Source organism: Camellia sinensis, chromosome 7 (genome assembly GCF_055761805.1).
Source record: "Camellia sinensis isolate YWXY chromosome 7, ASM5576180v1, whole genome shotgun sequence".
NCBI classification, from domain to species: Eukaryota; Viridiplantae; Streptophyta; class Magnoliopsida; order Ericales; family Theaceae; genus Camellia; species Camellia sinensis.
This window is the reverse complement of record NC_138967.1, coordinates 26,095,056-26,116,076: the sequence shown is the minus strand read 5'-3', so window position 1 is coordinate 26,116,076 and position 21,021 is coordinate 26,095,056. Positions and strand designations below refer to the sequence as shown.

The 21,021-nt window shown below is 35.2% G+C and overlaps 2 protein-coding genes across 7 annotated transcripts; one reads left to right on the top strand and one right to left on the bottom strand.

The window, feature by feature from the left end:
- Window positions 1-4,613: 4,613 nt before the first annotated feature.
- Window positions 4,614-10,196, bottom strand: LOC145795008 (uncharacterized). 6 transcript variants are annotated; one of them, XM_082877599.1, is made up of 6 exons: window positions 9,726-10,196; window positions 8,579-8,909; window positions 7,155-7,370; window positions 6,978-7,064; window positions 6,637-6,772; window positions 4,614-4,870 (listed from the first exon to the last, which is right to left on the bottom strand). In XM_082877599.1, the coding sequence occupies exons 2-5, from the start codon at window positions 8,762-8,764 to the stop codon at window positions 6,686-6,688; spliced, it is 576 nt and encodes a 191-aa protein (XP_082733725.1). In that variant the 5' UTR covers window positions 8,765-8,909; window positions 9,726-10,196; the 3' UTR covers window positions 4,614-4,870; window positions 6,637-6,685. The 6 variants fall into 6 exon arrangements, 3 of the variants coding, with proteins under 3 accessions (XP_082733725.1, XP_082733727.1, XP_082733726.1); XM_082877601.1 differs by adding an exon at window positions 8,232-8,325 and having other exon boundaries at window positions 8,579-10,195; XM_082877600.1 differs by having other exon boundaries at window positions 8,232-10,195.
- A 6,916-nt stretch (window positions 10,197-17,112) lies between these two features.
- On the top strand, window positions 17,113-17,700 carry LOC145795684 (uncharacterized). Its single transcript, XM_082880540.1, has one exon. It carries the CDS (start codon window positions 17,113-17,115, stop codon window positions 17,698-17,700), a length of 588 nt encoding a protein of 195 aa, XP_082736666.1.
- The last annotated feature ends 3,321 nt before the right edge of the window (window positions 17,701-21,021 follow it).

Sequence of the window (21,021 nt, the reverse complement as noted above, 5' to 3'; positions counted from 1 at the left end):
AAAGAAGAAGAAAGAGAGTTTTGAGAATGAGGTGGAGAGAAAGAGAGAGAATAGAGAGAGAGAGAGAGAGAGAGAGAGAGAGAGAGAGAGAGATACGAAACTGTAAGAGAAGCAAAGATGAAGAGATGTGAGGGAGAAGTTAGGCTCAATTTATGGGAAAAATGAGGAAGAGTAAAAGAAGATAAAAATGAAAAGAAATTAAAAGAAAAGATAAAAGGAATGGAACACATGGTATTGCATGTCCACCACATTTTCTTTTGATACATAAAATGATTGCACGTCGTTGAAGGTGGAAAGCGAGAAAACCTAGGGAGCAAACCCATGGTTTTTATTGGGTTTTAGTACAAAAAATATTAGGTTCTAGTGTAATTTAATTACAAAAAATATAGAGAAAAATATAATAAAAATATCATAAGATTCAGAAATTAATATTGAGTAATAATATAAAGTCAAAAATATTTTATTTTATTTTATTTTGAATAAATTTTTAGTATAAAAATATACAAACTATTAAATTCAAAATATTGTGAATAATTATTTAAGAAAATTAAAATATATATATATATATATGTATTATTTTTATTATATAAAAAATACGGGTTTCACATCTCTTTTCATTCTTCATCATGGTTCCTCTATCACTCTTCTCTTGGTGTACGTTGATGAAATTCTTATCACTAGTAGTGATTCCTCTCACATTTCCTCTCTTATCACCCAAATGCATTCTGCATTCTCTATGAAAGAACTGGATCCCCTTTCTTACTTTCTTGGTATTGCTGTTCATCCTACTGCTACTGGTCTTTGTTTGTCTCAATACAAATATGCCTCCCACATTTTGGCCAAAGCTGGTATGCTTAATTGCAAAGCCTATACTTCTTCTATGGCTACCAATTCTTCTTCTGAGCTCACTGTTCCTTTTTCTCAACCTTCTCTTTATCGCAATATTGTGGGTGCCTTGCAGTGCCTTACTCTTACTCGGCCTGACCTCTCTTATGCTGTTAACTGTGCTTGCCAGTTCATGCATGCCCCCACAGTGGCCCATTTCAATGCAGTTAAACGCTTGCTCAGATGTCTTCAGGGTACATTGTCTTATGGATTGGTTTTCTTTTCAGGCCCTTTGACCCTCCATGCCTATTCCGACTCTGATTGGGCTGGTAGTGTTCTAGATAGGAAATCTACTACTGGTTATTGTGTATTTTTGGCTCCCAACTTGATCTCTTGGGCTTCTAAGAAGCAGTGTACGGTTTATCGAACCTCCACTGAGGCCAAGTATCGAGCTCTTACTCAGACTGCTTCTGAATTGTCTTGGCTTCATATGCTTCTCCATGAGTTACATGTTCCTTCTCCATCTCCACCTGTTCCGTGGTGTGACAATTTATCTGCCATTTCTCTCTCATCTAATCCTGTGTTTCATGCTCGTTCAAAGCATATAGCTGTTGAATATCATTTTATCCTCGAACAGGTTGTGGCTAAACAGGTTGTTGTCTAGCATGTAGCTTCCTCTGATCAAATTGCTGACATTCTCACCAAGCCTCTCTCTGCTGATTGATTCTCCTTTCTTCAAGCCAACCTCATGGTTCGTTCCTCACATATTTGCTTGCGGGGGCCTGATGAGAATCACACTCAACCAGCTCACATTCAAATGATGCACCACAGTAATAAGAATGAAGAAGAGGTGTAGCTAATTAATACTTGTAAACAGTTAGTTTGTTTGTTATTGAGATTTAGTTCAATGAAGATATTATTCAGATTCAGTTCTTCTTTAAATCTAAATCACAATGGGGTGAAGTAAAAATTGCCCAATTATAAACGTAAGTACACAATAAATGCTAAAAATGGCCCAATGGTACATACAGTTGTCCGTTAAGAATTTTGTAACATAATGAGAATGTCAGAGAGGTTCACGATTTGCTTTATAAAGTGATTGCAACCTTTTTTTTTTAAAGAAAAAATAATAAAAAATAAAATAAGTAAACACAATGGTAAATGCTGGAGTTTGAAGTTTGGTTCTTACCTCAATATCTTCAACTTGGAGAATGTCCCAAGCTTCTTTCGCTTTCGTAGCTTTCATGATTGTTGGAAAGATCCAGTCCGAGGCGCCTTGCTGGATGTGAGAAAGAGCTGTAGCATCCCTCCACTACAAAAAATTAAGGTTTTAGAGACCAAAATTTAGGGACAAAAGTATTTTTTAGAGACCAAATATTTTTGTTGCGAAAAGTACAGTTATTATAATTTTAGCAACAAAAATTAGACATTAGTGATGAATTATTATCCTTTTGAGACCAAATTTTTTGTCTAAAAAAATAAACCATTTTGAGACCAAATTATTTTGTCCCTTAAAGTCTATTTATTGGTGACTTTTTCAAAATTTTGTCGCTAAAAGCCTTGTTTTGGACTTTTTGGGACGACCTTTTAGCGACTATCCTCATGACGATAGAAATTGGTTCTTAAATGTCTTTTGTAACAAAATTTTCACTTTTAGAGACCAAAACGTTTGATCTCTAAAACTCTTATTTGTTGTATGTCGCTTCTCATATTGTTGGTTTCCTCGTACCCATTCTCTACTGTATCCCACAAATCCATAGATAGAAATAGAGTTCTCCTCTTCACATTCCAACACTAGTAGTTCACACCATCAAAAATTGGAATTGTGACTGCCATGGAGTTTTTAACTCTCCTTGAAGGAGATATATTCGTTCTTCACCTTGCAGCTGATCTTCCTTCCACAAATCAGAAAGTCTAATACCAAATGGTAGCCTTTTCTTTTGTGTAGGCCTATGAAAGCTGTTGTTTCATCATTTATATAAAAATAAAAAAAAAATTAATTTGAAAGTCGTGGTCAAGTGATGATGCGAACATACCACCAGTAAGCATATTTTTAAAAGCTAGTTTATGTTTATTTATTCTCATTTGGCAATTTTTAGTTTCAACCCCGCTAGGTAGCTCGAAATTACCCCGATCTTCCCCATCTCCACCATGATGAGTTCATTGAACTATTTTCTAGTCCATTTTGCTTCGTTAGGGCTCATTTTCTGGGTTTATATACGTTGTATATACATATATATACATGCATTTATATTTATGTACATGCAGTTTGAGTTGGTGTGTTTTGCTGGTTGATCTGTGATCTCCATGGTTTGTACTTTCTACGATTTGCTTCAATTTCTCAACTCATAGGTATGATTTTGATTGACTTTGATGGTTAATCTCTGAATGTTGTGTTGATTTCGATTCGTATGACGGTCTAACATTGATTCGTTTGGTTTCATATACTGATTTAATTCATATGATTTGTCTCGTGTTTTGATAAAGGAGCTTATTAGGATCTATATGTAAAGATGTCTATGGTTTTGAATTTGAATCTCTCTCTCTCTCTCTTCCATATTTGAATTTGGATTTCAAATTTCAATAGCTTCAGTTCCAAAGCCTTCATTTCTCTCTTTGTTGTTTCTGGTATTATAGGGTATGTTTGGTTTGTGTTTGAAAGATGTGTTTTAGAGATAAAAAGTACGAAAAGTTGTTTGGTTTGGTTTTTTTCAAAAGATGTTTTGGAAAATTATTTTGAGAGAGAGTTTTGGAAAAAGTGATTGATTTGATGTGTGTGAGAGAGAGATTTGTTTGGAAAACTTGTTTGGTTTACAAGTTTTGAGAAATTTTTTTGGGAAAATTTGTTTGGTTTGATTACTTTTAAAAACTTATTTGTAGAGAAAATTTCTCAAAATTTTTTCAGAAATCCAAACCAAACGAACCCTGTTTAGAGTCTAAATGCTTGAACATGTGCTTATGTGTTTCACTTCCTTTATCAATATACTTGCATATCTTTATGTGACATCATTTTTCTTTTTTGGTTCTTTTGGGATCAAACAGCTCAATTCACTACAAAGTTTTGTTCAATAGCTCCATTCATTTTATGCAATTGTATGGCTTTATGACCACTGTATTGTTTAGCAATCTTTCATACCACTCACTGCAATACTGGTTTAACTATTTCTCTTGGTGTGCTCTTAATTATTTTGGCATTTAATTGAGTCCAACAAGCACTATATAAGCCATACTTACACTACAAGAAATAACACCTTTAGCGACTAACTTTTTGGTCGCAAAAAGCTGATACCTAGTTGTTAATAGTTTTTAGCGACCAAAATGGTCACCATTTAGTCGCTCAAAGCTCGTCATAGAAGGTTTTTGACGACCAGAATTGAAGTTAGTCTATGAAAGTTACCATTAGCGACCACATATTTTGGTCGCGAAAAGGATTTAAATTGGTTGATGATTGATCATTTGCAACAAAAAACCTAGTCGCGGAAATGGAGGTTTTTGGCGACCACAAATTAAGTTGGTCGCTGAAAGTCTATGTTTTAGCGACCACAATAGTAGTCACCAATAGTTATTCCTAGAACCTTTCTCAAAAACCTATTGCGACTAAAATGTTATTGGTCACAAAAAAAGCTTTTAATTTCAAAAAATAATTTTTTAAATGTAATGCTAATTTTTTTTTTAATACCTATAATACACTTGTAATTAATACATAATTCATGTCCATCCAATCAATTTCAACATACCAATTAATCCATCAACAATCCAATCTAAAAACAAAAAACCATCAATTATAAAGTCAAAATAGCAGTTAATCTACCTAATTACTACCACTTGTCAACATGAACACATTACAAGTCCAAAATAACCATCCATCCTTTTAGTTGACGACGAATTCACTACATCAAAAACATATTTAACAAAACCATCAAAGATTTCAAATGCACGTCACATTTGTCCGATGCAAAGTATATCAAAAACTTCACGTATAAGCACAACTTATAATTAATGCATCGGCAAACTCAGGTCCATAAACAAGCATGACTCTAGTTGCCTGCAATTAAAAAAATAATAATAATAATAATAAAAAAAAAGAAGCATTGTTAATAATAATATTTTTGCTTACATTTCTATTTTAATTTTGTAAAAATCTATGGATCTAACTCCACTCCCAAAACTAGCAATCACACACAGCCTTACTGTCAAAAAAAAAAAAAAAAAACCCAAAAAAAATAGGGAATTAATCTAACTAGAGAATGCTTCATTGATGGTGGTAAAGCTTTTCAGAAACAATAATTAATTTTCATGACAGGAAACATGTAGAAATATTCAAATGAGTCACAAGCAACTTAAAAAGCTAGAAGGCATTTTTCACAATGTCAATTCTAACTGGAGTTCTTACACTTAGGATTGGGTTATTATAGTTATTTCCTAGTAGAACTAGGGTTTCTCTACCATTATAAATTTGGTTGTAATCCTCTTGACCATGTAGAAATTAACTAAACCTACCAATTACATTCCTAATAAAATTAATCAACATTTGAAAAATATAGAACAAGTTAAGCTTGCAAAAATGCATTAAGTCTGGGTGTATATGTATGTATTCAGATCCTTATTAGTCTTATGAGAATTGAATATACAAATAAATAAATAAATACATTTAAATAATATCAACTAGTTCAAATTTGGGTGGTCTGTCACCAATGTGACTGAAGAGACTATAAGAAATAACTGAAACTTATCTCTGTTGTGCCATAATGAATTGTCACGACATTTATGGTTTCTTTGTGTCTGTTACAGCTGGGATTCAGATTTGGCGACCCTCTAAAACAGGTACAGTTAATTTTCAATACTCCTGAATCCAAATAATATCAACTAGCTCAAATACTTCCTTTTTCTTTAAACAGAATATATATTTCTAAGTAATTTATCAAATGATTTGACAATTTGTTAACTGCATACAATAGTTGAGAAGCAAACTATAAGAGCGCCTAGGATGATATTGGAATTTAATACTCTATTTACTATTCTTCCTATGTTGTGAGACAGAGAGTGCCAGGCCTCAATTATTTCAAGTATAACTAAACGTTGAAAATTCAAGAGCATTAAGGGATCTATTCACCAGTAGTGACAATATGTTAGCTTAAACCCAGTAGGGAAAATTAAATTTGTTGTTGCAAATAAGAAAGCCTTAACATGACAAAGCAGTCAACTCAAACAGATCATGAGATATTGGCAAGTTGATTGAGATGCACAAACACTCACAGCTACTACAGATATGAATAAAATAAGAATATGATATGGATGAGTTGCACAACAAAGATAGAACAAGGCATAAATGTAGTCACAAGAAAATTAGATATTCCAAGTGATGACAAGATAAGGGGATGCCAACAAATGAACCAGTTAGGAGTTAATCAGTTGAATGTTATGGTGTTTCAAGGACTAAAAGAAAGCCGAATAGATGCTGTTTCAGGGGAGTGAGACAAGACATGAGACCTTACTCTGTACATGATAGTCTAGACTAAAGTAAATGGTGAAAATGGGCTCATGAACCAACCCAAAATGGGAACATTTGAGGAAAGATGATTTATGATGAGTAGTTCTAATTGAAGGTTCAAGACAGAAGGCTAAGGTTGGAAAAACTGGAGTTACAAAGGCTAGACTGAAAGCTTCATGTTTTGGTACCATGACTTTTGATGGCTTCAAGTAATGCAGCAAGTTTCATTATAACTCATAAAGGAAATGTAAATCAGCCAATAGCTCTAAAGCATCATACTAAACGGCATAAGAAATCACTGCCCATGCATGCTTCTGTACCTCCAAGCTCAAATGGGGTGCATCATCAGCACGAGTTATAATGCATGAATCAAGGGACAGGAACAAAGAAAAAATATGCTTCTTCGCCATTTAGTGTTTGATGAGAGCTAGCTAGGATACTTTCATAGAATGCCATCTGCAAATAAAGACCACAAATTATTAGCTATTTCAATACAGTTGTGCTATGAACACACAGAAAATTATCAAAAAATAGGACATAGATGTAAGACAAAGGGTGAGTCCCTCCCACATGTAGGGGTTCATCATATGTGGAGCTCACCCTTTCTCTGACATATGTGTCCCATTTGTGGAACTGATGTCACTCTTGGGTCAAGTGATACCTGTGAACCATACAGCTGATCTGTCCACAGTATAACATTATTCTTATCACATATTCTGTTTATACACTCAAACTTGAAATGTCGTCCCTGCAAGAATGAATGAACAGATGGAAAATATTAAAACTCACCCTTTTTGTGTATCATTAATCACAATTCACAAGTATTGCACATATTAACCTCAAGCAAAAGACTATTGAATTCTGGGGGCAAATCATAAACATATATAAGGGGCCTTTTCTTTTCCACCATAGCATTGAGATTGACAAGATTCCCAACGTGTTGTGGATTGTCAAGAACATCAAACTGAGCTGGTTGAAGCCATTGAGGCCAATCCCTTATAACTGATAAAACAGATGGTATGCTGCAATCTATTCCATTCCAGCCATTGTCACACTATGGAAAGAAGAAAAAAAATCAAATAATTTTAGACACGAATTTGGAGCAAATTTGACGAGTTTTAATCTAATTATGCAAGGTATTGGAAACTATTCTTGTATTTTCCCTAAAATTATACTCTAATCCTGCACACACTAAACTCCAAAATAGATTGGATAAGCAACTTAGAGCATCAGAAAACGTATCCATTACTTCTCAAAATTAAAGAGAATTTATTTTTTTAAATTACGAATAGGAAGTATTAGATTCATATCAGCCACTATTTGAGGAGTATTGAGATCCAATATAAAAACAATAAAGAAACAATTCCTTTTTAGAAATACTTCACAACCCTTCCATATCACCCGCTTTTCAGATGTGTATCCTTCACCTTAATGACATACAAACACACAAGATGGCCATTGGCCTCAAATTCCACATCTTTTATCTCTTTAGTCATTGGCCTCTCAAACCAAAGTTCCAGAATTATTCACCAAACGACTCTTCGTATTCTAACACAAAAGCTCATAACATTGGGCAATCAAATAAAAGTGGTAGTTATTATTTGTAAAAGCACCATCAGATGTGAATTGACGTGCATAACAAGCAACTTCAAAGAAAGTATTATCAGTTGTAAAAGTACCACCAAATAAAGCAACTTCAGTTGAGTATGCTCTTTATATTTTTTTAACCCTTTGAAAGCGTAGCATTTAGTATGTTTGTAGAGATGATTATGGTTCGTTCGTAAAACACATCACACGGATATTGTTAAGATGATAATAAAAATGGACCAAATGTCCACTTGCAAATTGCATGCCTCTATAAGAATTTAAATTGATGTTAAGTAATGAAAAGAAGGCTAGGATAAATAATACAAACCGCTGAATCCATGAAAGCAGTGACATTGGCCTAGTTCACGATTACAAATTCCTTGACCACAACAATTGTTTTTGAAGCTCTTACCACCGATAATCTAATAACAGAGCCACTCATTATAAGCAAAAAAGGGTCTCACAAGTGAAAGTCAATTCAATTTCAACTTAAACCCTTAATTTTAGAAGAGCTCCAAAATTTAAAAAGGCAGCTCAACTTCGTCCCAAAAGACAATGAATTAAAATAGAATAAAATTGAAATGTGAAAAGTTTTTATGAATCCAGCATTTGAAAAATTAAACCCGCTAAAAAATGAAGTGAAGAAAATCAACTTAAAAAATCACGAGCCACTACCTCAACAACTTTGACTGCTTTAGCAATTGAATTACAACCAGATAACCACCTGCCAATCTCAGCCTTCCAAGGAGCACCACGGTAAACCACTGCCTTATGCAAGTCAGCCGGAAAACCGTGCATCCAAGTTAATAAAAGGCTGTGGATTTTGCAAAACATCATTCTTGCCTCCTTTAATTGATCCATTTATTGGGACACAGGCATTTTGAACTTGCCTAGCACTGAAGTACTCAAATGAAGCCACCACGGGAAACAAAAATAGATGAACTACTGAAGCGAATGCCAAAATTGAAGCAACGGTTAGCACCAAAGACCATGAGCACCTCCATTTCTGGATAGAGAACATAATTACAGATTGCTCCTCTTCAATAAACTCAATACAGATCTTCAACTTTCACATGAACCAATATTGTTCTGTGTCCATCTATCTAGCCTCTATATCTATATCTATCGATATCTATCTATATTCTATCTATTTTCTATACTATTAATATCTTCTATACTACTAATATGTGAAGGTTGTTGATGGTGTTGATAGAAATGTCTTATGTTTTGAGTTTTCCAAAAATACGCCTATAATAATTATTTAAAACGAAAAATTAAATAATGAAGCGAATGGGACTTAAACCTATGATGTTGGGTTTGGGTAACATCTTTACCACTTCAACAACCACAACAAATATATTTCTAAATCAAAATCAAAATTTATATTTTATAAATTTAATAGCACATCCATTGGGTGAGCATACACCCACCAGTTATTATAATGCAAATTGAAAAGGATATATCATATATTATGATTATATGTGTTTCAAATAAAATTTTGATTTCATTACAGAGGCAATCGCTGAAAGGACCTATCAAATAAAATTCTGAGGGGCAATCGCTGTGAACAGAGATTTGAGGAGCAGTTTGAGCGCACCCAAAAAAAAAAAAAAAGTTTGGGCAAAGATATGAGAATGAGAAAAGTCACTCAAGAGATTGGTCTGCAGAGTTTCATATATCTCATTCTCATCTCAGGAAAAACAGAGTAATAGTTGGGACAGAAATTTGTGTGATGTGAAATAGAGGAGACGTGGCTTGCTCTCAGAACGGAATTCAAAACCAGATTTCAGAAAAATAGAGAGAGAAATGGAAGTTTTGTTACCTATGATGATGGTGGCCCGGAGCGAGGGATTGCCGTTGAGAGAGGGGCTGTGAGAGGTTGAGATAGGAATAGAGAATTACTGTAGAAGAGCCATGAAGAGCCATGAACTGGCTTGGAAAATAGAACAAAACAAAGGGACAAAACAGGCAAAGAAAAAAGAGAGCCATGGCGGAGCCGAAGATGAAGAGGCAGCAAAACTGGGGATGAAGTGAACGGAGATGGTGGCTAGGGTTTCGATGAATCGATTGGAAGTGTAGAGAGTGAGGAGGTAGAGGACAGCAACCAATCTGACTTGAAAGAGGGCAACGATGAAAAAGGAAGCTCAATTCTTTTTTTTTTTTTAATTTAGAAAATTCAAAATCACGCAGTTTTGTTACACAATATATCATATTTCCTTTCTGTGACCACGATCTACTGGTCACCAAAGGCTTTCACATCCCGCCTTTTCTTTTTTCTCTCTCCTGTTTTTACTTTTCGTCACTACATTCTATATTTGGCCGCAAAAAATTATTTATTAGCCACCAAAAAAACGTTGGTCACAAAAACACAACTCATCTGTGACGAAAATAAATGTTAGTTGCAGATTATTGTACTTTTGCGACCATCTAAAAAATATGGTCGCAAAAGGTGTTTTTTTTTCTTGTATTGTTACTATATATGCCCCATATTCCTTTTTCCTCTCATACTCTACTTATACAGTTTAATTTCTCTCTTCCCATGTCAGTCTTGGTTTTTAATTTTGTTGGTTTTCCTTTGTGATAGAAGTTTTAAATTGGATAAACTACTAATAAATTATAATAGTTTGATTTAATTCACATCGAGTCCTATTGAAAATAAAGTCACAGTACAACTGTTGCTAAAAATAATTTTTTGTGAAAATTTTTTTACATGTCGCTAAAAATTGATAATCATTGACTTTTTTTTGTCAGAATTTTAGTAAATTGTCGCTAAAACTTTTAAGTTTTTTTGTGATGAATTTTTCAAACTGTCATTGAAAGTTGAAAATTAGTGACTTTTTTGTGATGATTTTCTTAATCTGTCGCTAAAACTTATAATTAGTGACATTTTTTATGACAAATTTTTCAAATTGTCACTAAACATTAACAATTAGTGACTTTTTTTAATAGTGTATGATAAAAAATGCCATTAATTATATAACATATTGGGCAATAAGTTCATTTAATAAAACATACATGTAAGTCCCCTTTTTAAATTATTAATTGGCAGGATTTTTGTTATATATTTTTTTTAAATTTAATTTTTAATAATAAATTTATCTTATATATATATATATATATTGGCAATAGTTTTTGATTTTGTGTCACTTATATGTTTACTTTTTAGTTGAGGTTTTGGGACTATTTCAGTTTTTATAGGCTACATGTTTGTTATACTGTATCTTTTGTGGTTAGTCCTAGATGGTTGTCTCTTATGCATTAAAGTAATAGAAAGGACAATAACGATAATATTAAACACTACGCTCACCAAGCAGACTGTTGATGTTGAAGAATGAAAATGACGCGAGAGAGCGGGAATCTAGTGTACCAGATGTACCGTTACTGCATCTCCATGTATGGTGGCACAAATTTCGAGGCCTCAAACACCCCTTTCGGTGGCCGGCGTGCCTCAGCCGCCCTTCTCTGCCTCACCATTGCAAAAAAAAAAAAAAAATTACTTGCTATGTTTTACCGACCATCTTGATACCGTTGCAAGTAGTCTTCAATGACATTTGTCACAATTAATATTATTTGTTATAAAAATTATATATGCATTTGTTCCAACAAAAGTATCAATTGCAAGCACTTAATAAATTAATTTAAACATGTAAATAAAAATATCAACCTGTATGCTCATATATATATATATATATATCCATGAAAGGTACCAACACCAGATATAGCTCATAACAATAAAAAAAAATTTCACGACAACAGTTTATCTTTACATTGCAACAAAAACAAATATGGGGAAAAAAAGAAAAATCAAATATCAAAAATTTGGAGACCTAACAACATTATCAAAACACAATGTTCAGATTGTCCTTCAACTTTAGGGTTCCTGGTTCCAAATTCAGTTGCTGGTTTTGGATTATTAGGTATCCAAAAAGTGAAAAGTGAGAAGCAACAAGCCCACTTCAAGCAAGAATCAATGCCAATGTGGCTGTCGTAGCTTACAGCCTACGCATTGTCAACAGAGTTCGAACAGGCACCTATGAGCATTGTATTTGATTGCCTCCTGCAGAGTTTCACAATAAAAAGTATCATTAAGTCCCAATTTTATTTTAATACCATAACTTACATGCATTATCATGCGATTACTAGCCACACCATCTGTGCAAGAAAAATGACATAGAGAGAAAGAGAGAAACTATGCCATTCTTTTTTTTATTCATATATATGTATATATATATATATATATATATTTAATTATGAGTCCTTGTTAATATTAACTTCATATTGTGTAAGAACATCATACCCTACTCTAAGCATTAAAATCATGATCCAATTTCATTGAAAGTGAGTTCTAATTAATCAAATCACATAAATCTCACAACTCATAACCAAACTATGAACAACAATTTCATAAGAAACATGCATTGTAATAGAAGAAATATAGGATTTTTCATCCTCCTCTCCCATGAGAAATTTTTCAAATTCTGAAATATTAATAATAGTAGTAACCAATTCAAACTAATGTTACCCTTACGAACAAGTATTGACAAAAATAAAAATTGATGAGGAAAAGTCATTGGATCCATACCAGATGATGGTGTAATTATCAGCCTGATCACTTGTAGAAAGGGATTGAAAGCTTTTCCATGTTCTTGTCAACACCCCAAAGCAAGCTCACCTCCTTTTGGATCAAGATAGTCCCTAAATATAAAAATATATAAGAACTAAGATAACAAGAAATCTATTGCATGAATATTGAACAGGCCACAACAATTATGCAAAATAAGAAAAAATTACTCGCAGTGCATGAGAGTATTTGGCTAGGAGGGTGCCACAATAGAATTATTTATTTTGTTGATCGATGGTTACCTGTCTGCTCCAAAACCAAAAAGCATAAGCATAAAATTTTAAATATCTTAAAATCAAAACTCAAAAGCATAAGCATAGCAAACTTGTAACGCCCCAACCCTTCACCTGTCATTGATATTGTTCGCTTTGGGCCATACCCATACGGATTTGTTCTTCCCAGTAGATCACCCATCCCAAAACTACTCCAGCCTAAGCACGCTTAACTAGGGAGTTTTATTAGGGATTTCATCACCCGGGAACTCCCCTTCCATTCCTGATGTGGAACACCGAGACCTTACAAAACTATTCAGTCATATACTAGGAATGCTACATTAACTTGCTAAGTAAAGCTTACCTTGCTGATAAAAGTGAAGTGTAACAACCCCGACCCCAGATTAACGTATAATCCATGAATAAGAAGGTTTAATAAGTAATTATAGTGGAATTTTGCATTAATTGCGTGTGTGTTGCATTATTTGTATTCATATCTGTTCATCGTAGAAAGATCTATTCATGTCATGGTTTTGTTTTGCTAATTGATGGCCTTATCAACATTTGATCAAGAAATTGACTTGACTTACCTGTTAATTGGAATTTTTAGGAATTTATGGTAGGTTGAATTGAAATTCGATTCGGAACCAAATAATTAGAATAAATGATCTTAATTAGATATCATTAACTTAAATTAATTAACCATCCTAATTGAGCCTATATAAGGCCACTTCCAACACCTTTAATACACTTTACACCCTCAATCCCACATCTTTGAAGACTACATGTGAGAGAAAGAGAGAGAGGGAGATAGACTTGAGTTCAACCCAAAGGATTTGCTAGAGAATTGAAGAGAACTAAGGAGGATTAGCTTGATCACTCAAGAATTGGTCTACTTGAAGCTCAATCGAGAAGTTTAGGAGAGAACCCAAGCTTTTGATAATGTAATTAAGTTAGCCAACTCATGAATTCCAAAGAAATCTAATAAGAAGTTAAGAATTGAGCTTGGATAGTTGACTTTTCGAGTGTATCATGCATGGATGCATAATTCTCATAATTTGGTAAGTTGAATTTCAAGAATTTGCACATGCATGTCCATACTTAAGTTTTTTTCAAGGAACCCGACATGTTTTTGACCTAAACATCTCATTTTCTCATGAATTGGAAACTTGGGGCTCAAATCACTCCATGCATGTCATATTCATGTTATGTTTTCATAATTCAAGTTGGAGTTTGCTCAATTAACAAGCTTATGGGCGTTGATTTCGTGAAATGATCTTTAATTCTCAATGCTTTTCAAGTTTAGACATGTTTTCTTGAGTTTTTGGCCCAAAAGAACATGATTTGTGACTTTGAATTTGAGTTTTGAAGCTTGAAGGCAAATCTGGAAATTCCAGAATTTGCACCCTTCGCTTGAGCGACAGAACTTGCACTCGAGCAAGCACTCTGTGATGTTGCACTTCCGCTCGAGTGACCAAAAGTTGGCTAGAGCGTGAACTGCAAACTCCCAAAGGTTTCATGTTTTTGCAGATCGCTCGAGCGACAAGAGCTGCACTCGAGCAAGGAACTGAGTCTTACACTCGACCAACCATTGAGCGACTATCGAGCAGAAAAATCACATAACCAGTACTTTTTCAGAGTTTACAGACCGCTCGAGTGAGGGAAGTTGTGCTCTAGCGGCCCCTCACATGTTTGCATGTCCACTCGAGCGAGAGAAGTTACGCTCAAGCAGAAACCCTATTTTCAATAAATTTTGTTAAGTGTTTCCAAGTGCATTTTGGATCATCATTGCATCCTAAGCATTCCTAGGCCAAGATTAAGACACTATAATGAGAGTAAAGACTAGAAAAACACTAAGAACGAAATGAGATGAGTTAAGTATATTTTGAGCGTGTATTTCAAATGTGTATTTGTTATGTGTTGATGTAAGTCATGCGTCGTAAACCATTTGATTAGTCTGCTCTGTCTGTCTACACCTGGAGCCATCTGTGGGTAATAACTCAGTAAAGCTATGTTCCACTTTATTTATTTTCTGTATGATGAAATAAGATTTATTTTCTAAAATGTTATGTTCTGTACAATGAATGATTGTCCAATTTCTGACAAATGTATTCGTGGCATCCTTAGCATCATGTGATATCTGTTAGCCCTTACTCGGTATCGGAGGTTCCATTATGGAACTTAATATGTTTGCACTCTATTACCCATACCGGAGGCTCCATCATGGAGCTCAGCATATCTATCATCTGTTACCCAGATCCAGGGGTTCCTTTATGGAACTCGTTACTCATAATCACCTTATGTTCTGCAACTGTTCTGTTAGCGCTAATGAATGTACCACGTATGATGTACCACGTATGATTAAGTATGAACTCTGATTTCTGTATATTGTTCGAATAAGAATATGGACATGATTCTATTTCTGAATTTGAAATCTAAATTCTAAATTAGTATGGACATCAGTCATTAAAACCCTTTACTCTGTTATTATTCATTAGGCTCCCGCTCACTATTTATATTATGTATGTATGTAGGTGAGCAAGTGCGTGACAAAGCCTAAGCTGCAGCCTAGAAAGTTTTGCAGTCAGCTAGCCGCCGTGCCTCTTAGAGAGGTTCCCATGTATAGAAGTCGAATTTTGTGGACCATGTCAAGGGTTATTTGTGTATCATGTTAAGAACGATTATGTTTTGTCTTGTTTTGATATGCGTATATTGGGCCAAGTCTCTTTTAATAACGCTTGCACAGTGTTGTAAGACTCATATGAACATGACGTCTGATGTGCATATTTTATAAGGTTTCAAATTTCTATCCGATGTATGTCTGCACAGCTCTATGGACTGTATATTTTGTATATTTGCTTCTGCTGCCCTTATTTATATGTTATTTTATTAAGAGGCCTTCGGTAATCCAAGGATTACTGGCCGGTTACGACGGTAAACCTATAAGGGCAGGTTTGGATTGTGACAGAGCGGTATCAGAGCACATGTTATACCATACACACGAGTCCATAGGAGCTATAGGATGTCCTAGAAAAGAATTAGGGACATTTCATCTGCATGTGTGAGTGTGTGATAATTTTTACAAATGTGAAAATTGAATTTGAACCCGAATAAATGAAACTGAAAGAATGAACAAGATTATTCCTATGTTTATTATTACCTTGTCTCTTTATAGCATCATAGAAAATGCAAGAAGTAATGATGCAAGTGAATCCTCGGAGGCTTGCATGAGTCATATGGAATAAATGCTTGCAGCCCTGACAGAAGCAATGATGCAACAATAGAGGCAACAACCTTTGCTCCCACCGCCTCCATTACCACAAAATAAGCCAGACAACAATGATATAATCAACTTGACTCAGAAATTCATGAAGAGGAAACCACCAACTTTCTTGGGAGGTATTGAACCATTAAAGGCTGAAACATGGTTATTGAAAATGGAGAAATTATTCGAAGTGTTTCTCTGTTCTGAGATACAGAAAGGTCTTTTGGCCATCTACACTCTAAAAGATGAAGCCCAGAGATGGTGGTTATTGATCTGAAATAGTAATGGAAATATGACATAGGCTCAATTTAATGCGATCTTCTATGACAAGTACTTTCCCCAGTGCTTTCGGGATCGGAAAGTTTCAAAATTTCAGGAACTCAAACAAGGTAACATGTCTGTAGCCAAGTATGAGGCTAAATTCACTGAACTAGCTTGGTTTGCTCCTCATATGGTGGATACGGACTACAAGAAAGCTCAAATATTTGAGGGTGGATTGGATTTAGACATATTTGATTGGGTAGGTGTCTTAAAACTACCTACGTATGTGGATGTGCTTGATAGGGTATTGATGGTAGAAGCCAATCTGGCAGCAAAGAAACAAGTTAAAGCCCCAACAACAGAATAGAAGGGTAAAAGGTCTGGGTACAGTTTCAGGAAGGGTCGTTCTTTTGTAAGCAAGAAACAGAACACGGGGTCTCCAAGTAGCTTAAGTCAAAACAATGGGTCCATACCAGTTTGTCCTGATTGTGGAAGGAAACATCGGGGTGTATGTTACCATACATCTGGTGCTTGTTTTTGATGCGGCAAGACGGGTCATGTAGTAAGAGATTGCCCACTTAGATCTGATAATGCCGACCGTCCTGCAGCAAGTTCAGTCGGATCCACCTCTGCAGTTAGAACAAATACGAGAGCTAACACTGGGAGAGAAACCTTGAGACAAGGCTGAGTTTTTGCAGTAGTGCCTGGTGACGTACAGAACACCGAAGCTGTGGTGTTAGGTATACTCCATATTTGTTCTCAAAACGCATGTGTACTGATAGATTCTGGTTCTACGCATTCTTTCATATCGCATGCTTTCTCTCGGAAATTAACTAAACCACTTGAACTTATGAATTATCTGTTATCTATATCTACACCATCTGGAAGCCCTATGGTATGCGCATATGTTTATCCGGCATGTGACATTATGATTGGTGGCATGACATTATATGTTGACTTATTGCCTTTGGGAATTGATCATTTTGGCTGCATATTGGGTATGGACTGGTTAAGGAAGTATTGTGTATCTATTAACTGTGTAAATAAATCTGTTGTATTTTATCCACCCGAGTTACCAAAGTTTGTGTTTGTTGGGAATGGGGTAGTTCCTCCTCCATACTTAATTTCTTCCATAAAAGCTGTTAAATTGCTTAGAAAGGGATGTAGGGGCTACGTGTGTTGTGTTTTGACTGAGAGTTCTGCTAGTCCTAATGTGGAAACCATTTATATTGTTTGTGAATTTTTCGATTTGCTTCCAAATGAATTGTCAGGGGACTTAATTGATAGAGAGATTGAATTTATCATTAATGTAATGCCTAGAACACAACCAATTTCTAAAATCCCATACCGAATGTCAACTTATGAATTGAAAGAATTAAAAGCTCAGCTCCAAGAACTCTTAGACAAGAAATTCATCCGCCCAAGCACTTCACCATGAGGTGCTCTAGTTTTATTTGTCAAAAAGAAAGATGGATCTTTAAGGCTGTGAATAAACTACCGAGAATTGAACAAAGTGACTGTCAAGAACAAATACCCACTACCCCAAATAGATGACCTATTTGACCAACTCCAGGGAGCCTAAGTGTTTTCTAAAATTGACCTTAGATCCGGGTATCATCAACTAAAGGTCAAGGCAGAAGGCATAGAGAAAATTGCATTCAGAACTAGATATGGGCACTATGAATTTTTGGTAATGCCATTTGGGGTAACTAATACACCTGCAACGTTCATGGATTTAATGAATAGGGTGTTTAAACAATTTCTGGATGAATTTATTGTTGTCTTTATTGATGATATACTGATTTACTCCAAAAGCGAAGAAGAACATGAAAGTCATCTAAGGATTGCCTTACAAACCTGAAAGAAAAGAAATTGTATGCAAAACTTTCCAAATGTGAGTTTTGGCTTGATAGTGTAGCATTTATGGGGCATGTAATCAACAAAGACGGCCTATTGGTGGATCCACAGAAAATTGAGGCCATTGTAGACTGGCCAAGACCAACTAATGTGTTAGAAATCCAAAGTTTTTTGGGACTTGCAGGTTATTATCACAGATTCGTGAAAGACTTTTCAAAACTTGCTATGCCATTAACACAGCTAACACAGAAAAATGTACCATTTGATTGGACCGATCAGCGGGAATCAGCCTTCTGGGAACTGAAGACTAGACTAGTAACTGCACCAATTCTGATATTGCCTAATGGAACCGATGGGTTCCAGATTTATAGTAATGCTTCCTACAAAGGCTTGGAGTGTGCGTTAATGCAGAATGGGAAGGTAATTACATATGCTTCTCGGCAACTCCAACCACATGAAAAGAACTATCCAACACATGACATTGAATTAGCCGCTGTGGTGTTTGCTCTAAAAATTTGGCGACACTATCTGTATGGTGTGACTTGCGAGGTGTATACCGACCATAAAAGTTTGAAATATTTCTTTACGCAGAAGGAATTGAACATGAGACGGAGATGGTGGCTTGAATTAATAAAAGACTATGATTTACAGATTTTGTATCATCTGGGGAAAGCCAATACCGTTTCAAATTCTTTGAGCCAAAAATCCATTGCCAATTTGTCATGTTTGGTCATCGGTCAGAGAGAGTTGTTATGTGACTTGGCAAAGGATGAGATTAAAATTGTGTTATATGAACAGGGTGGGATCTTAGCTATCATTTATGCTCAGCCTGCAATCATTGAAGAGATTAAAGAGAAACAACTTGAAAATGAGTTCATGAAAAAGATTGTAGAGGAATTTGACTCAAAACCGAGGTCGGAATTTGTGCTTGGGAATAATGTATTGAAGTTTCAGAATAGACTTTGTGTACCAAATTCGTCTGATTTGAGAAAATGTGTTATGACTGAAACTCACAATTCTAAGTTTGCTATACATCCGGGAATACGAAGATGTACCATAACTTAAAACAGAATTTTTGGTGACCGGGAATGAAGAAAAGTATTGTTGACTTTTGTGGCTAGATGCTTGCATTGTCAACAAGTTAAAACTGAACATCAATGACTCGCTGGATTACTTCAGCCACTTCCAATACCGAAATGGAAATTGGAGCATATTACTATGGATTTCATTGTCGGATTGCCTCGCTCTTCTCGAGGTATGGATTCTATTTGGGGCATTGTTGATCGTTTAACTAAATCTGCTCACTTTTTACTTGTCAAATCTTTGTATAATGCGGATAAGTTGGCTAATTTGTATGTCAATGAGATTGTGAAATTACATGGAGTTCCAGTGTCCATAGTATCTGACATAGATCCCACGTTTACTTCGAAATTCTGGCAGAGTTTGCAACAAACTTTGGGGACTGAGCTGAGATTAAGCAGTGCTTATCACCCGCAGACTGATGGCCAATCTAAATGGACCATTCAAACATTAAAAGACATGTTACGGATGTGTGTGTTAGACTTTCAAGGTAATTGGGAGATTTACCTTCCTCTGGCCTAATTTGTGTATAATAACAGCTATTATTCAAGTATTGGAATGGCTCCTTATGAAGCTTTGTACAGTAGGAAATGCCCTTCTCTGATCTGTTGGGTTGAAGTAGGTGACAGACCTTTGTTGGGATCGGAACTTGTGCAAGAAACAATTAAAAATGTGAAATTGATTCAACAGAGATTGAAAACTGCACAAAGCCGCCAAAAGAGTTATGCAGATATCCAAAGGCGAGATAGAGAAAATGAAGTTGGGGATCATGTGTTCATAAAAAGTGACTCCAATGAAAGGGCAAACCCGGTTTGGTGTTAAGGGCAAGTTAGCATCGAGATATGTTGGGCTATATGAAATCCTTAAGAAAATCAATCCGGTGGCGCATCGGGTAGCCTTACCACAGATCATGAAGCATATGCATAATGTTTGTCATGTATCTATGCTTCGAGAATATTTGAGAGATCCATTCCATGTCATTGAACCAACACACGTGCTTTTGAAAAACGACTACACCTATGAGGAGAGGCCAATACTGATTGTTAATCGTCGAATCAAAAGACTAAGGAACAAAGACATTTCATTGGTGAAGGTTGATTGGCAAAACCATGGAGGAACTTATGCAACTTGGGAGACCGAAGAAGATATGATGAAAAGATACCCAGATTTGTTCCCTCTAGACCCGGCATTCCTTCAAAACGAAGGTAATTCAAGTTTGAAGGACCAAACTCTTTAAGGGGAGAAGACTGTAACAACCCCGACCACAGATTAATGTATAATCCATGAATAAGAAGGCTTAATAAGTAATTATAGTGGAATTTTGCATTAATTGCGCGTGTGTTGCATTATTTGTATTCATATTTGTTCATCGCAGAAAGATCTGTGCATGTTATTGTTTTGTTCTGCGAATTGATGGCCTTATCGACATCTGATCAAGAAATTGACTTGACTTACCTATTAATTGGAATTTTTAGGAATTTATGGTAGGTTGAATTGAAATTTGATTCGGAACCGAATAATTAGAATAAATGATCTCAATTAAATATCCTTAACTTAAATTAATTAACCATCCTAATTGAGCCTATATAAGGCCACTTCCAACACCTTTAATACACTTTACACCCCCAATCCCTCATCTTTGAAGACTACACGTGAGAGAAAGAGAGAGAGGGAGGAAGACTTGAGTTCAACCAAAAGGATTTGCCAAAGAATTAAAGAGAACTAAGGAGGATTAGCTTGATCACTCAAGAATTGGTCTACTTAAAGCTCAATTGAGAAGTTTAGGTGAGAACCCAAGCTTTTGATAATGTAATTAAGTTAG

Excerpts from the sequence above, each read along its gene's own strand:
- LOC145795008 (XM_082877599.1), bottom strand. The coding sequence starts at position 8,764 with ATGGATCAATTAAAGGAGGCAAGAATGATGTTTTGCAAAATCCACAGC. Across the intron at positions 7,371-8,578 it reads AAGCAGTCAAAGTTGTTGAG|TGTGACAATGGCTGGAATGG; the intron begins GTAGTGGCTCGT and ends TTCTTTCCATAG. Across the intron at positions 6,773-6,977 it reads ATCAGCTGTATGGTTCACAG|ATGGCATTCTATGAAAGTAT; the intron begins GTATCACTTGAC and ends CTTTATTTGCAG.
- LOC145795684 (XM_082880540.1), top strand. The coding sequence starts at position 17,113 with ATGAATTATCTGTTATCTATATCTACACCATCTGGAAGCCCTATGGTA.